The sequence below is a fragment of the Pelodiscus sinensis genome, chromosome 7 (genome assembly GCF_049634645.1).
Source record: "Pelodiscus sinensis isolate JC-2024 chromosome 7, ASM4963464v1, whole genome shotgun sequence".
Lineage (NCBI taxonomy): Eukaryota > Metazoa > Chordata > Testudines > Trionychidae > Pelodiscus > Pelodiscus sinensis.
In genome coordinates, this window is record NC_134717.1 from 7,852,508 (window position 1) to 7,870,657 (window position 18,150).

Genomic DNA, 18,150 nt, shown 5'->3' on the forward strand with positions numbered 1-18,150 from the left:
GGGTGGGAGACAGAGAGCTAGAGCGAATCAGTAAGTATCTGAAGATTGGGTAGATAAAATGAAGCAGATAAGAATCAAAGTCAATAGATAGTATCCTTCCTGACATGGGAGTTTACACAAAGAGCTGTTTACCAACATAACAGCCATTGAAGGTGCAATGTCCCAACCAACTTTCATCACGATTGAGTCCATTAGCATGTGAATTGGATTTGCGGATAAACTCTAATTCCAATGCTTCCCTGTGGATCTGGCTTGTAGAACTGGAGGGGGTCGAGAGAAGGGAAAGCAAAGAACACTAAGATGAAAGTACAGCAGACCTCAGACCCCCGCCCGTGCATTATTTTCATCTTTTGGCCCTGCACTAGCTAGGACAAGCACCATTGCTCGGGAATTGGACTTCTTAGCCACCTAGCACTTACACTATCATCCTTTGACATGCAGAGTCACCACACAACATCCCACAAACCTCAGTGTAATGTAAACATGTGCTTACGTACCTTCCTGAATTGGGTCCAGGCCTTGCAATTGTAAGATCTATGGGGCAGAGACCACCTGTACTATTTGCCTGTGACGTGCCAAGCATGGTGGTATTGCTATATAAATACCAGCATTTGTGGTTCTGAAACAAAAGGTAAAAGCTTTCAGTCTTTCCATCTGAATGAACACATATGAGATATAGGGATCCAACAGTAATTTAAAGATGTCCCAGCAGGAAATTAAACTTACGTTTCATTTATTCTAGGGCAAACTCAAAAGGTTTTATTTTAATTTTTTTAGCAAATTCTATCACATAAATGTTAACAAAAACATCTGTACATTTGCCATGATACACTCAAAAGTTAAACAAATAAGATATAAATACAGATATGGATGTAACATGACAAAGCCAAAAAATGAAGGAAAAATAGAAAAAAAAAACACATGCGCATGAACACTGTGCCAACAAAATCATTTCTTATGGCTGACATTTTTCAGAGCAGTTTTTACTTCCCATTTAAAACATTATTGTTAGCAAAGTCCTGCTGTATTCTACAAAGTTTTATTTTCTGTCCCTTAATATGTAGTATGCTTGATAAATAAAGGGATGAGGAGGGGAAAAGATTTAGATGACAAAGATGCAAGATACATTACTTATACAGGTTATTGGTAAGCTAGTAATAAGCAATAGAAAAGAAGTCTTGTATTGTATTGTAATCCAGGCAAGCACACATAGTGTACCTTAAGAAAGCCACATGCCTCAATAATTCTGCACTACATGAGAGAACTACAGTACTTAAAACTGTGAGGAGGATGTATCGATAGATTTACTCATGCCCACAGAGCACTGGTACAGCCAATGACAGAATGGCCATCCTGGTCTGAGATTTAAGCAACCCCACAGCCAAAGGGTGCTGGTCTGTTCACAGTTCCTCACAGTTCAGACTTTTTAAGCATGGTGGGCAAAAAAAGAAAAAAAAACCCAACACTTTTTTTTCTTGAAACATATGAAAAATTGAAGCCCCGTATAATGGGCAGCAAGAAAAAGGCAGCTGTTGTAGATGGCTCCTGCTGGAAAACATTAACACCTGCCTCACCGCCGCAGAGACGTCTTGCCAACATGCAGATCCTTCTCTGCAAATGTGCCTGAACGTTGTCAGATTCGTAGCCAGAGAGACCTTTATGCTTGCAAAAGAAAGTCGCAGGGAACAGCTTTTAGAATGCAGCTCATATGTGTGATGTCCAGAGCTAGCCCTTTGAGTACTTCAAAGGAAAATCAGGTCATGTTCAAAACTCTAAACCCACCTCTAACTATGTACATTATATTCAAATGAACTTATAAATAACCTAAGCAGAATGCCTCCTACTGTATACAGGGTGTGACAAACAACAAGAGTACTCAAAGAAGGAACAGTCCTTGATTGACTTGTGTAATGAAACTAAGTATCACACTGATGAGCATCTGGTGATGAACAAAATAGTATCTGATTAAGAAAGTAAGGCCTGGTTCTATGATTTGCAGCCCCAATTAAGCCAATTACATCTGGAAATGCAAACTCATCATCACTGAAGTCTCAAAGCAGCAGCAGCAACATATTTCACATGTATTTCTAGAGACGAGTTGTTAATTCATACTGTAGTGTCAACATATGTGATAGGTCAGTTTATGGACGTTACAGTGCATTCACTCAGTGCATACTAACAGTATTTTATAAACTATATAAAATCATTACAAAAGGAATTCAATTCACATAGATCTGCTACAGAGTGCCATTTAAACAAATAAAAAGCAAACGGCAATGGAACAAGATCTGTCAGACAGCTGGAAAAGACTGTGCACGCAACACAGTCAATTAACGCAGACTTTGCATTACATTTCCGGGGTCTAGACCCCAGAAGATGCTGAACGGAGATGGATAAAAAGAGACATTTAAAATACTGACTGAAAGCAGTCTAAAAATAAAAACAGCCTAAAATTGCAAACAGGACAGCAGATTACTGCCGACATATTGAGTATTTCCACAAAAGGGAAACTTAATTCATGTTAAACTAAAATAATTCAAATCAGCACAACAGGAATTTAAAAAAAGAAAAAAGAAGAAAACCTCTAGCAAGCATCTTGAGAAGTAGTGAAATTGAGTGGTCCGTGCAAAGGGGGACTTGATTTTAATGGCAGGGGCATGTTATAAACAGTATCCCTTCAACAAAGGCATTTTCAAGTCTGCAGTGAGTCTTGAAGGAAACACCACACCCCACACTAGTAAAGATCTCTTTTTTAATGGCATTGTACGTAGGAAGAGCAGCAGATCAGCGGCATCATCCTACAGACATTGAGCCCATCCTGAAAAAAAAACCAGGAGCCAGGTCATCTCTTCCATTTTGTCATACAAGGGCTGAAAGAGGCTAAAAAACCAGCTGATTATGCCAGGTCCCAAAGCAACCTCAAGTGCTACTGACTTTAATAGGAGCTTAAAGCCACTCAGTACCTCTTGGGATCAGGTCTGTCTTCAAACTAAGGTGGGGGAGGGGTACTGAGTCCACACAAAAGCTCCGGAGGGGATGTGCAGAGCCAGCCACGGCCCCCTGTGCATGGCAAACATGCAGAGAGCAGGGATTCAAGCAAAGAATGTGGATGCAGTGTATTTTACTGAAGCTAATGGCAATTGAGGGCACTCAGCACCTATCCAGAGGCGCTGAGTGCCTTTGCAGGGTTGTACACACGGAAGAGGTTAAAAGGCTAGTTAATGACACTGCAGGCATTTTAGGCACAGGGTCATGTGTGGGAGCTCGAGGGGGGCGTTGTCTTATTAAACAGTAGGGCCAAACCCTGTAACTTTCCAGCACTATTTTGTCCGCTTAAAAGTTCCCCATTACATTTCCTGAGCCAAAGGAGACTCCCAGAAGTGTGGAGGGGAATGGCCCATGGAAATTAAGGCTACTCATTATCCATCACCAGAGCTGCTGAACCAGAGGTGTGGATCAATCCCTTCTAGAAGAGAGTTCAACAAAAAACAGCAATTCCTCAGCCAGTCTCCCAGACTATTCACAAGTCTTCATTGCACAATCCTGATGACAAACCCATTATCCTTCCTGTAAAATTAACCCCCAGGGGTCTTCTGAGCAATGGAAGAAAGTGGAAGCAGGACTGATGTTAACACGGTTAGTTACATTTGGGAGCCCCAGACTGCTCTGTGTCAGACGATACTGGTGGGTGGGAAAATCAGTGGAGAAATTCTTAGCTATATGGAAATCTAGCGCCTTATCTACAAAACTCTGATTGCGTTTATTACTCATTAAAAGTACCTATCTTAAAGCACGACATGCCAGAAACATGGCAATCTTTGTAAAGATTTCATCATCAAAATCTTGCAGGTTCGGCAAGTTTCAGATCAGAGTTATAAAATGGAGCCACACCACAGCACTTGAGAGGTGAAAATGGTTACGCCCAGCAGGAAAACAGTTTACACAGCAGGTAATTAACACTTTAAAAACCAAAACTTGGTATCAAATTAACTAAAACCAAAAATAATTCATTTAACTTGTAAGCATGTACATGTTACTTGGACTCAGTTTTGAAACACTGCAACCTAAACATATGGTAAAGATTTCTGCCGGCTGTACCAATATGTTTAAGTATGGCTTTCTGATGTTTTGCTTTTTTCTTAGATGAGAACTGCAACACAGGCCTTGCTTCCTTTACATTCAGTACCCAACAAGAGTCTACATAAAAGCTTTAAAGGACTAAAATACTGATTGCAATAAATATCTGCATGGCCTCCTTTAGCTGATGGGATGTGCCAATGAAGACAGGGCAGCAGAAAGGTCTCTGAGAGGCACCGTGATTGCTTCTAAGTCTACACACATGTCCAGACATCTCCATTAACTGTGCGTTGAAACATCTGAAGATGAGCTGCTGTTACTATTGGTGGTCTGGGCCCTCTTTATGTACAAGTTTAGTAGCTTCATCTGGAAAATAAAAGAAGTTAGGAGAAGATAAAATAAGTCAGAAAAGAAAAACAGCAAAAGTTCCCCGGAAATATTAGGGCAAAACCCTTAACAGATGGATCCCACCATGAACTCTGGGTGGGCAGGGATCTGAACATGAAGCATCAGAGTATAAATCAGGTGATAACATGAGAACAGAGAGTTGATATTAAAAAAAAAACCTGGTAGCGGGAAAATACCTAGGGAGAACTCCTGTCTCCATTGCAGCATATGGCAAAATTCCCACTGCAGTGAGGCCTCGATTTTTTCACTGCTGGTGTTTTTCAGGGCATGACCCTGATCCTGCAATCTGATCTCTGAGAGTCGGAGTCCTGCCTATTGCTCTGTACAGATGCACAGACCCGCTCACTCAGAGCAGGCTGCAGGGCCATGGCCTGCATTTTATGAACTATTCTGGATTCCAGGCAGTCAGTGAATACAGAAGCCAACAGGAACATGCCATATGCCAATCAGTTCTTGTACGAAGCATGGACTGGATTGAGGGCCTGTTTCCACTGCACTGTTAGCTGGAGCTATCACAAGAGTGTTGTCTCTACTCTGACCCCTGTGCAAACACAAACATCTCGAGCTCCGGTTAAGTGGTTCTTTAAACTCTTGCTGGCTGGCCCATCCAGGGTGGCATGAAGCTTGAATGTGACAGTGCTCAAGCCAGTAATGCAACAGGTCTCAGCTACTCCCTGCTGCTAGTCCAAACACTCTCCACTGCTCATGTGTTATTTTGCAAGGTGGTGGCTCTAAATCAAGCTGGGCTAGCTAGAGAGGGGTGAATTCAAGAGAACTCTCTCTGCAATGAAGACAAGCCTTCAGCTGCTGCAAGCACACACCCACACTGTTCAGTTTCCTAGCAAAAACTACTCAAGAGGCTGTAACATTGTGCAGGTACCTTGCTTCCCGTGAGCTGTGCGAGGTGAGGTTTCAGTTCTTCTCCAATTACTGAATATATTGCCACTAGGCAAAACACGCTGGCTTTCCGAACGCTGCTCTCCGTATTATCATACCCCTAGACCAGGAGAAACACAAATGAGATCATTTCCAATCCATTTACTAATGGGCTGGTAAGACTTTTCTTATGCGCAGCTCTAGGGTCTGGTCCAAAGTCAACAGAAAGTGCCCAGTGAGTGTAACAGGCTCAAGGGGTAGGCTCAGAAGGATTGGGCCTTCAGTGGTGTATTTTGCTGGATCTGAGTTCTTTTCTATTGCTGTCCTCAGTGACAAAGTTTCACAGTGAGTTCTGGATCCATAAAGGGATTAAATTAACTCTGCAGGCTCAGTTCTGTGCTCACAAATATAGAAGAAACTCCCACTGAGGCCTGCTGGGTTGTAAGTGGGAACAGAAGGAAGAATTTGGCTCATAGAGAACCTAAACCTTTCCACTGACTTCAATGAGCTTTGGATTACGTCTTAAAAGCTTGAGATGGAAATGTACTAAAATCCCCGATGGGCATGAATCTGGCAGGAGTGGCCCAAATATGGTTTGGTGAAGTGCATTAGGATCCTCAAATGGAATCTCTATTGGTTGCACTCCAACCACCATGGCATTGAGGTGCCATCAAAGCGCAAATTACTACTTCTGCATACTACTGTACTGTAAGACAGACAAGGTGAGCAAGATGTCGGTGAAAGAGTTAACAGAAATTAGTCCAATAAAAGATAGTCTGTCACCCACTGTGTATCTCTCATAGCCTAAGACCAACACGGCTATCACCCTCCAAGCAAAGAAAGAGCTTTTAAGCTAAGTTGTTTATGCATGTAAGATATTTATTTTGAAATAGGGAAAGAGACATCCTGCGCACATCCGCCAGGCTGAGTGGCTCCTATGACTTACGTTAGAGAATGTTTTCTGATTTACTTCAGGCTGGAACTACTCTGAGAAAGTACACTGTGCTCCTCGCGGCTCCACACACAAGAGAAACCTTACACAATCCACCCAGCCATTCCAGCACTTTGATTCCTTAGCAAGTGATCATTTTTCAATGAACAACGATGAGAAACATGCAGCCATGCAGGCTAGCTTCTCTAGACTCTGCTGGGACAGATTCTTACAGGTGCTTTGGGGAACATCTGAATGGCTACTGGAGGGGTTCAGGATCCCACCTGGTCCATCGTTCAGCAGCACCCACTTGAGCAGGGCTGGGACTTTTACTGAGGGGCCAGTACAGATTTCTGCCAACACACTAAAATGTGGCTTTTCTGGGGAAGAAAGGAAGCTAAATATTGATATAAATGTGTAAACAACCCTTCTCCCTCTCCCCATGAAAGTAATTGTTCTTCTAGAGCAGACAAGTTCTGGTGTAAGGCTCAGGAGAGCAGCCTTCTCCTCCTGGCCCTGCTGTGTGATCTAGGGCAAGTCGCTTCCCCTCTTGATGCTTAGATTTCCCCACTCACCATCATAATGTCTCATTTGTTCAGCTCTTGAGGGCAAGGGCTCTCTCTCTTGTGGGTGGGGCCAGGAGCTGGGCAGTGCAGGGCCCTGAATGTACAGGGCCCAAGGCAACAGTCTCGCTCACCTTGCCCAAAGGCCGGGCCTGTCCTATTTGGTTACGGTAGGTGTCCAAATATTCAAAGAGCTGGGAAGTGAGGGGGGTGAGGGCTGTGTAGCCTATTTTGACTCTGACACAGGCTTGTAAACAAGTCCTGAGGGATTCAGCAGTATGAGAGGAGAACCTGTGATCTACCTTTGTTTAGGGTGGACAGAGCCTGTACAACGTAGGAGCTAAATCCTGCCTTTGGCTGCATGTGAGGCTTGGCTGCCATTTACTCCTTTGGGAGCCATGCACATGTTCTCAAGGACAGAATTTGAATTCAGGAGTTGGATCTTCCCCTGCCTTAGACAATGCCTAAAGCATGAAGACAATGCTGAAGACTAAAGAGAGAGCTACTTTTACATTTAAATCCAAATCCAGCAGATTCTGGTTTCAGAAGCTCCCATACATTCTGTTAACCAGACACCACACATTAGAAATTAATACATGATATTTTGCCCTTGATGTCTGTACAATGCTAGTACGACAGGGCCTTATACTGGGTTGGTCATTAGGCACAACCACGAGTAATAATCTTAATACTAATTATTCATAACAACAGATGGCAGCTTTCCTGCAAAGTTGCATACCTGTAGCAATCCAGGGATGATATCAGGAAGGAGCTGATGTAAGGATTCTTTTGAGATCCTTTCAATGACTTTTGTCTGCATTTTGATGGCAGCTAGATTAATCGGGTAGTCAGCAGTTTGAATGATGGGGCAGAGCACTTTGATGCACTGTTCAGGGTGTATGGAACTGGCCAGGGTGGAAGCAGCTTCCTCGGCAGCTCTGACAACCTGGAGAAAACCAAAACCCAAAACATTAATGGGCTCCCACTTCAAAAGCAAAAAAAAAACCCCAACAAGCCTCCAGGTGCCAGTGAACAGAGGGAAACGTCTGCTGACGGCATTCTATACAGACCCCTTATGAACACAAAAGGCGTTCTTATGGAGGAAGCGGCTCAGGGAATTGGCAACGTCAGTAATGGTTTGGATCTATCATGAACCTTGGGAATCTTTTGCGAGGGGTGAATATCTACATGAAACGAGGCATAAGAACGGCCACACTGAGCCAGACCAAAGGTCCAACTAGCCCAGTATCCTGTCTGCCAACAGTGGCCAATACCAGGTGCTTCAGAGGGAATGAAAAGAACAGTTAATCATCAAGTGATCTATCCCCCTGTTATCGATTCGCAGCTTCTGGCAAGCAGAGGCAAGGGACACCATTCCTACCCATCCGGGCTAACAGCCAATGATAGACCTAACCTCCATGAACCTATCTAGCTCTTTTTTAAATCTTCTTATATCCTTGACCATCACAAATTTTGTGAATAAAACTTCCTTCATGTTGACACCCACGAACAAGTCATTTCCATTTATCACGCCAGAGTGGTCATCTTGAATCTCAATTTGCAGACAAAGACAGAGTGGCCGAAGGTCTAAGTTAGGTCTCTCACTCCTTTTTTTCCTTCTGTGGCCAATTAGTTCATTTTATTATTCATTTACTGTGTGATGATGAACACAATAAATCATCACACGTTGCATTATGATTAACAAACATGTCACGCCATACGTAATTACTGTAGGGTAAACAGATTTACGTTGCAGAATTATAGACGTATAAGACTGAAAACTATTTGGAAGTGTTAATTATGCATCAGGCATCTAAGTAAGTTGGGCTGAAACACAAGGCTGAGGTCTGTAAGATTTTATTTACCCATATTCCCTCTTAGACTTAAGAAATGTTTGACACACGTGACCAAAGAGTTACCTAATGCCACAAGCTAATGGGAAAAGATGTACCGGGAGGTGGATCGCACAATTTATCCATAAGATTTATTTTATATCACAAAATGCCTACGAGGCACATTTTTCTAACACAGGTCTTACTCGCAGGATGCAGGCTGTGTCTCATTGCTAATGAGAATCTAAAGAACTATGCACAATCTTTAAAAAATGGGGTGCCCCGATATTCTTGGGGAACGCAATATAAATCACAAGAAGAGGCTGGACACCATCTCCACTTGCAGGTGGACTCAGCATCACAGGATAAAGGGGGGCTCCTAGACTGGGTAAAATGACTTCCCAACAGGGAAGCTCCAGTAGGAACTCTTCCTCTATCATGACCTATTGGCACGGCAGCCATCAGGCCCCAGGACTATTGCTAGAGCGTGAGCATGATGATATTTGTAACGTGTGTATCGATCTTGCTAGAATTTCTATGTGCACACTAGACCTGGTGCTTGTGAGTGTGTGTGTGGTCACTACCCTTGGTCTTTATTTGCCCTGAGGGGCTTTAAATTAAGGGTGTTAGTGTGTAATGGGTTAAACAGTTACCCAATAAGAATCACCCTTAACCAGTATTGCTTACCGGGTAACATAACCAGTACCCGGGGAGCAGGTACCTGCCCCGGCCCAGCCACGGGTGGAGGGCTATCCCAGCCCCACTGGGCCACCTGTGTGGGCTGGGAACAAGTAGCCCCTGTGCAGGTGCTGGCAGCGACAGCTCCCCTGTGGGGGGGGTTGGGAGCTGCTGTGGCCGGGGGAGGGGAGAGAGCGGGAACTGCAGTGGCAGCCCCCACGGGGTAGAGGGGTGGGAGCAGCCGGGCAGGGGCCCTCTAACCCGACCCCAGCGGGCAGAGAACCCACTCCAGTCTCGGTGGAGCGGACCCCCACCTTCGCCCCTTTAATCAGTTAAATGGGATTTTACATCCCTACTCTAAATCTAAAGCAGGTATGAGAGGAGCCTTCCAGCTGGTAGAACTTAGAACTGTACCCACCGGAGCCAATCCCATGGTGGCGTAAGACAACATTACTAAAGTCACTTCAAATAAACAGCTACACCCTGAGGCTCAGCTCCAGGCTCCTCCTGATGCCCACCGCTCTGTGCCCCACTCCTGCCACCTCGCTACACGGGGGTGCTCTGCAGAGTGAGCGTGTCCATGAATCACGGCTGCAAACGTACTGCGAAGCACCCCATACAGCCCTACAGGTGGTGGGCAGCAGGAACAGAGCTTCCCCTGCAAGATCCTTAACACCTTCCTAATAAGGAGCAATACTCAGGGAGGGGAGGGGGAGACACAGCATACTAGATACAAGAGGCTTTGATTGTGTGTGCTAATCTTCATGCTTAAATACCTCCACAGTAACATGGCAAACATGCAAAACAACAGCTCACATCACCTTCAACCTGCAACCTGTTTCAGTGCGGGGGGGACGGGGAGTCAGAGCATTCAGAATCATTCCCTCCCGCTCAGCTATGCTCTCAACGTGCCTCAAACCTATAACATCCACCAGGGCAGGCAGCAAACACAGGCAGAGGAACCTGCATTTAACTTCTCTTTGAGATGGCAGTGTGGCAAAGTGCAGCCCACCCTCCCCACCCCCAACTGCACTGCAAATTCTGCACCAAGCAGGAGCTGGGAGTTGCAGTGTGGGCTGGGAATTCATGACCTTCTGGCCCGGGGGTGAGAGTCTGACCAATTGAGACATACTCAAATGGACTCTAAGTTAATTTTTCACAGACTTAACTGATTCAGCAACCTCTAGGTAAAGGTAAAGCTCTCTAGAGCATTTCCCCAGGTGCATCTTTACTCAGGAAGCTGCTGCACAGGGGACAGGACCTGTTAACATCTCCATGGGGATGTTCAGCCCTTCTGACAGCTCTAACCTCTCCACCAACAGTGACACCACCCAGATAGGGCGGTCGTCATTGCTCCTTGAACGTTATGGGAACATGGTCCTCAGCATCCTGCATCTGAGCAATCACTGACAGATGTGTGTGGCACGTGTCTATAGATACTGTCTACACTCTATGTCTATGAATAAAGGTACTGTCCATAAAACGGTAGATCAGGGTCCTATTAGGCACAGCATGACTGTCAACTGCCTATCGTCAATTAGCTGTGATATTTCTCTTCCTGTAGAATATGCCCCGGTCCCCACCTAATGCTTTTAGCCAAAGCACAGTGCTTTCTGTTATTTTCCAGTCTTGTTCATGAAATGCCTCCTTGTGATTGCAGTATGGGAAAGAGAAGGGCAAGCCCTCGGTGGAGAAAGAACAGGTTAAGAACTATTTAGAAAAGCTAGACATGCACAAATCCATAGGTCCGTATTTAATGCATCCAAGGGTACTGAGGGAGTTGGCAAATGTCATTGCGGAGCCTTTGTCCATTATCTTTGAAAACTCGTGGAGATCGGGAGAGATCCCAGATGATTAAAAAAAGGCAAACGTAGTGCCCATCTTTAAAAAAAGGGAAGAAGGACAATCCAGGGAACTACAGACCGGTCAGCCTTACTTCAGTCCCCAGAAAAATCATGGAGGGGATCCCTCAAAGAATCCATTTTGAAGCACTTGGAAGGGGGAAAGTGATCAGGAATAGTCAACATGGATTCACCAAGGGTAAATCATACCTGACCAATCTGATTAGCTTCTATGATGAGGTAATTGGCTCTGTGGACATGAGGAAATCAGTGGATGTGATATACCTTGACTTTAGCAAAGCTTTTGATACAACCTCCCACAGTATTCTAGCCAGCAAGTTAAGGAAGTATGGATTGGAAACATGGACTTTAGGTGGATAAATGGATAAGTGGACAGAAAGCTGGCTACATTGTTGGGCCCAACAGGTAGTGATCAACGGCTCGATGTCAGATTCATGGTCAGTTTCAAGTGGAGTGCCCCAAGGATCGGTTCTAGGGCGGGTTTTCTTCAACATCTTTATTAATGACCTGGATGAGGGGATGGATCATACCCTCAGCAAGTTTGTGGATGACACAAAGTTAGGGGGAGAGGTAAATACATTGAAGGGTAGGGATAGGGTCCAGAGTGACCTAGACAAATTGGAGGATTGAGCCAAAAGAAATCTGATGAGGTTCAACAAGGACAAGTGCAGAGTCCTGCAATTGGGATGGAAGAATCCCAAGCATTGTTACAGGCTGGGGACTGACTGGCTAAGTAGCAGTTCAGCAGAAAAGGACCTGGGGATTACAGCGGATGAGAAGCTGGATATGAGTCAACAGTGTGTCCTTGTAGCCAAAAAGGCTAATGGCATATGTGCATTAGGAGAAGCATTGCCAGCAGATCTAGAGAAGTTACTATTCCCCTTTATTCGGCACTGGTGAGGCTACATCTGGAGTACTGCGTCCAGTTCTGGGGCCCCCACTATAGAAAGGATGTTGACGTACTGGAGACGGTCCAGCAGAGGGCAACCAAAATGATAAGGGGGCTGGGACACATGACCTACAAGGAGTGGCTGAAGGATTTGGCTTATCTAGTCAGCAGAAGAGAAGAGTGAGGGGGGATTTGATAGCAGCCTTCAACTTCCTGAAGGGAGGTTCCAAAGAGGAAGGAGAGAGGCTGGAATGGGTTACCTAGGGAGGTGGCGGAATCTCCATCTGTAGCGGTTTTTAAGTCTCGGCTTGACAAAGCTCTGGCTGGGATGATTTAGTTGGGGTTGATTGTGCTTTGGGCAAGGGGCTGGACTTGATGACCTCCTAAGGTCTCTTCCAGTCCTAGGATTCTACGATTCAAAGAGCCCTTCCGGGTCACAAGTGCATGCAACAGACAGGCAAAAATAGGAGGGTGTGAAGTATAAAACTGTAAACATTACAGACTTTATTTCACCACAATCAATTGCACATGGAGGGAAATACTCTGTAGGACTTTAAAGATGAAGGAAAAAAGCTAAAAGGAGGCTGCTTGAGATTGTAGATGTGTGTGTGAACTTTTGAAGGCATTTCAGAAGGGAAAAAAATACAAGGGCACTGAGTCAAGGTGAGTTGAGAAGTATGTAACCAGGAAAAACCTGCTAATGAAAGGCACTCCTTCAGAACAAAATGTTTTGTCTGACTTCTTTATCAGGAAATCAATTTACAATTACAACTTATTACTCTGTATAGAAAAGGACAACAATGCGGAGACTTTAAATCTGAGAGAGGAGAGAGTGACAATGCTGATTTATTAAAGGATTACTTTTTAGACTGTTGTTAATGTTCAGTCCTTTGGCTGCTGTTTAAATAGATTCCTCAGAAGTTTGCACTAACAGAAACTACTTTGACAGCAGTTACATGATCCTATGTGACATCCTTATCTGTATGACGATCTTTCTCATGGCCAACAGCTCTTGTAGCATAGAGGTGTAGCAGTCTTTTTAGCTTAGGACAACACTTCCCTTTGGCTGCATCAAAGGGCAAAGTTTATCATCCTTGATTTCAGTGGAAGTTTCGCCACAGTAAGGAGCTGGCTGAATTAGCTGGCAGAGTTTGGCGCTCATTGGAAAATGTGTAACTATCAGAGAAGTTATATCAGTCCCTTACTGGGGTTTAATAAATGTTCATAATTGTCATGATCTTTTGAGGACCCACCTATAAATGTTTTCTTAAGGAATCTACTGTGTTATTTATTTTTGATGCAGAAGGAAGATATATGAATAAATAAACCAGTCCAATAAAGGGCCAAATCCTGACCATCTACTCAAAAAGCTGGATGGTGTCCGGTGCATTGAGTTTAATAGAAATCCTGATATTGCATGACAGACTCCCATTGGGCATGGCTGTTATGCTGTGAGGCACTTGTCTTCCCTTACAAACCTGCAGAGAGACAGACTGGATTTTCCTCTTAGGATGCACTTCACAGTAATCAAAAGCACGTCTTTCCTGCCACTGATATCAACGAGATCCTTACCATGAGATAAAGCCGATTGCCAGAGTTGACCTCCACATACAGTATAGTTCCATATCCAGCTGACATGCTGTCCCAGAAAGGATCAGCTAAAAAGCCAACTATACCAAGAAAACTTTAATGTTAAAGCTTTTTCTTTTTGGGGGGTTGTTTTGTCAAGATGGGTCAAATCTGCTGACTTAGAAACCCTGAGGATGTAATTTTCTATTCTATTTGAAGAGTTAAAATAGCATGGACCACTTACCTCTTTGTGGGAATCCTTATGGGCTTCCAGTGTTTTCATGATGGTTAGCTCTGCGTAGTTTTTAAACCTGGCTGGTTGATTTCTTAAGATCTCCCGCAATACTCTTAAGGCCAGGGCTCTTATTGAATGCTGAACCAAAGAGAAATACAAGCGGGAAACAAAATAATTTCACTTCAGAATGATAGCATGGGCCATATGCTGCTGGCAGTTACACAAACAAAAGTCATGAGTCACTCAACAAATTCTAGCAGAGCGACTGCGGATTGAAATCAACCAAGAGCAGACCTGGCTCAGAGCTCTCCACACTGCACATGAAGATCCATACAGACTAAGTGCATTCTCGCTAGGGATGTAGAATCCCGGTTAAAAAGTTAACAGGTCAAACAGGATGTTAAACATTCCTTTTAACTGGTTAACCAGGATCCCACAGGTGGGGGGGCCGCCTCAGACGCCACACACTGCCCACAGTGTGGTGGGCCCAGATGAGTGGAGTGTCCCCCGCCTGCAGTGTGTCACGACGGGCCTGGAGCAGCCCTCCCACCTGCATTGGGCAGGGTGCTGCTCCAGACCAGCCAGGCTACCAGTTAACCAGTTACCGGTTAGCATCACCTGGTAACCGGTTACCCTTTTACATCCCTAATTCTCACTGCTGGAGAAAGAACCAGAACAAATATTACGTTTGTTAAATCCAATATCTTTGTCCAGCTAAATAAAACTTAGTGCTGAAAAGCAGTTTATATATGTCACGAGGGACTGATAATGAAGCTCAGATGTTTGTTTGTTTCCACTTTCCTGTTTTACTGAGTTCTGCAGATTTCACACTATCCATCTCTAAAGTGACATTTCAAAACAGCATTTCAATGTACTTCGTGTTTTTGTAACTTTTATGGAAATTACTTTCATGGCTTGAAGCATTAAAGTTAATGCAGCCACACCTATGACTTATGCATTGACCCTTTACAGCAAAAGAGCATTATTAGTTGGAATACTAGAACAACTGCTTGAGTTATATAACTCTTGTACCAGGTTTCTGGATTGCAGCCATTCCAAACAGTGCCTGAAACTTCAGCAGAGGACTAATTCCAAACTGAATCATTAATGTACATCCTGATTCTTTGCTATTCACCTGTACTATTCATACGCTCAGAGCTCGACAAACCGCTGAATCTACGCGCCCATGGCGAGATTTCAGCCAGTCGCTCCGTGTGCCCCATTCACCGGCGCTTCGCGCATGCGCAATGCCAGTCTGGCGCATGTGCAGTGCGGGGCTGGCGAGTGGCTCTTGCCGGGGTTTGTCAAGCCCTGCATATGCTAACACAATTTAGTTGTCCTCAGCTTGGATCCCAGTATCTTCTGATAGATGTTTGATGACAAAAGCTGACACTACACCTGGTGACACTTAAATTACAAACAACTACTGTCAAAACATAAACCATCTACTCTGCTTCAGAATTAGACCTTCATTTTGCACATGGGGAACACGTTCAAAAGGATTTCAGGTGTTTTATTACTGAACACAACAAGCATACATTGGTACTGGACCAGGCTAACACCCCCCCAATCCTGTGAACATTTCATTTAACTAGTTAACCAGGATTTCACAGGTGGGGGCCGCCCCAGCCCGGCTGGGCTGGAGCAGCACACTGCCAGCGTATATATTCGTAATTATTTGCAAATGTAATAAGGTTACTTAGCTGTCTATGGCACTAATTTTGTGGGCACAATTAGGGACTGAAGTCATCTAAGTGAGGAAAATTTAGCCCATAAATTGTCTTTCTTGTCAACTACCATCTACTAAAACTTTTACAGTAGTTCTGCAACTCCAGTCTTTTATGCCACTGTCACCTGTTTAATGCGTAGGCCATTTTTCCCTATTAAAATGCTATTGGTTCTAATCCCTTTCCTTATTAATTTTGGCTGCTAGTCGCATGATGCTCTGGGAACAGAAATCAAACAATTGAAAGCAACTCAAAATCCATCAGTGAGATGACTGACCGTGAAAGGTTCATCAACAGCCTTTCTAATGCAGGGAGGTAGGGCAGATAGCACTATCTGCAAGGAGGTGATGGTGTATCAGTTAGAGTCCATGCCAGGGATATAACTGGGCCACCATGGACAAACTGTCATCTAAGAATAAACAATATACTAGAGCAGTGGTCTCCAACCTTTTTACACCCAAGATCACTTTTTAAATCTCAGAACAGGTGAAGATCTACCGCTCCGCCCCTTCCTTGAAGCCCCGCCCCTTCCTTGAAGCCCCGCCCCTTCCTTGAAGCCCCGCCCTCTCTATTCTCCTCCTGTCCATCACTTGCTATCCCCAACCCTTACTTACACACTCTGATAATTTATTTTATTCTGATAGTTTATTTTTAAATTATGCGATATAGAAATTTAAAATCACGTGTTTATAGTTATGAAATAAATGGTCTGTTTTTTATTCATGCTATTTAATTCTAAAATGAAGCATTTATAATTATACATTTAGTGGGGACAGAGTTCTGCGGCTGGGGGCAGGGGAGAGGGAACAGGGTGTTGGGAGGGCAGAGGACAGGGTTCTGCAGCTGGGGACAGGGTGCCAGTGGGGACAGGTTTCTGTAGCTGGGAACAGAGGAGTGGGGACAGAGTTCTGTAGCTGGGGACAGGGGACAGCGTTAGGGGAGTGGGGACAGAGTTCTGTAGCTGGGGACAGGGGACAGGGGACAGCGTTTGGGGAGCGGGGACGGGAGTGGGGACAGCGTTAGGGGAGTGGGGACAGAGTTCTGTAGCTGGGGAGTGGGGTCTGGGGAGTGGGGTGCCAGTGGAGGCAGAGAGTCTGCTGCATCTGCCTCCTCCCAGGATTCCCCCCCCTCAGAGGGAAACCAGCGCGCACCTGCCCAGGGGGCCAACCCCTCCCCCGGCACAGGGAAGCCCCGTGCGCGCCTGCCCCGGAACCGACCCCCCCGCGCACGCCTCCCCTGGGGCTGACTTACCCCACTGCTGTGGTGCAGGGAGCCGATGCTCCCTCCCGCAGGACACCCGGCAAAGCAGCTAGCGCACTTCCGGAATCGCCGGAATTGGTGCTAAGCTGCGGGACTTCTGTCCATCCCCGGGAAGCCGACACTACCTCCATTTTCACTTGAGGAAGGTAGTGGAGCTTCTCGGGGGTGGGAGGGAAATGGGGGCAGGGCGGACAGGACACCTCGCGATCGACTGGTTGAGGCCTCGCGATCAACCTGTTGGTGGCCACGGTACTAGAGAGTTAAATGTAACACCAGCATCTTACATCTTTGTCTCCAAGTGTCTCTAGCAGCAAGAGCAAAATGGTTTTGAAATGCTCCTCCCAAACTCCCAGGTTATCTTCTCGCGTAATCTTCAATAGTTCGAGCAGGGCTCCTTTCCGTTCTTCCACCCGTTCATTGTGGTTGGACAGTTCTTTCAGAAGATCAGCCACCAAATCGGAATGATCGATGGATACTTCTAGGACAAACGAAAACAGGTCAATTTCATCAAGGAAAGGAAAAAAAAAAAAAAAAAAAAGCAGATGCCATCATCGCTAACTGGCTTTTTACCAAATAACACGGAAGCACAATGGCCTGAAGGCGTCATCGGGTGAGGTGTGATCTTAATCAAAAAGATCCATGAAGAAATAGGACATGGACCTAGTCTGAAACTTGACCCAAGTTCACCAAAAGGTTCATGGATCAGCAAATAGCTTTTGGCGAACCTTTGGGTATCACTATGTGCTAGAGGGTGATAGGAAGTGAAGAAAGAATAAAGGGCAAGAGTGAAATGACTTCATCTCTTAATTGTTCATTCCCAGACTTTTGAAAATGAAGCATTACTTCTGGGCAATATTTACCAACCAGAAAGTGTATTCTAGATTCCATTAGTACCCATTTTTAATCAAAACATTTTCTAACAAATTCTGTTGTTTATGTATATACACACACAGCTGCCACAACTTCCCATATTAGGAGTTCCTACACACACAATAGTAGGAGTTCCCACACAACAATTTAGGAGTTCAATTCTTCTCCTAATTAAATCAAGAATAAAATGTGCATTAAACTTGAATGGCAGGAAGACTAGCACCCTAAGAGATTATGAATAAAACAATACATCTGAAACGGAAATGAAACAAAATGACAATACAGCCTAATAAACACATGCCCAAGTTCTGGTATGTATGCAGTCACTACGTAATCATTTGAATCTTTACTTGAGGAAAAACATGATGTATAT

General features: G+C 44.7%; 1 protein-coding gene across 20 annotated transcripts in view; it reads right to left on the reverse strand.

Moving 5' to 3' along the window:
• Positions 1-1,311: 1,311 nt before the first annotated feature.
• The window catches only part of CLASP1 (cytoplasmic linker associated protein 1), a 250,998-nt gene continuing 234,159 nt past the window's right edge, over positions 1,312-18,150 (reverse strand). For 15 of the 20 annotated variants that reach the window (XM_075933080.1, XM_075933085.1, XM_075933099.1 and 12 more), the window contains 5 exons: positions 17,192-17,385; positions 13,930-14,058; positions 7,595-7,801; positions 5,366-5,482; positions 1,312-4,443 (listed from right to left, as the gene is read on the reverse strand). In XM_075933080.1, the coding sequence (XP_075789195.1) occupies positions 4,357-4,443; positions 5,366-5,482; positions 7,595-7,801; positions 13,930-14,058; positions 17,192-17,385 (734 nt within the window). In that variant the 3' untranslated portion in view covers positions 1,312-4,356. The remainder of the gene's footprint in view (positions 4,444-5,365; positions 5,483-7,594; positions 7,802-13,929; positions 14,059-17,191; positions 17,386-18,150) is intronic. The other 5 variants (XM_075933081.1, XM_075933098.1, XM_075933097.1 and 2 more) reach the window with 1 other exon arrangement.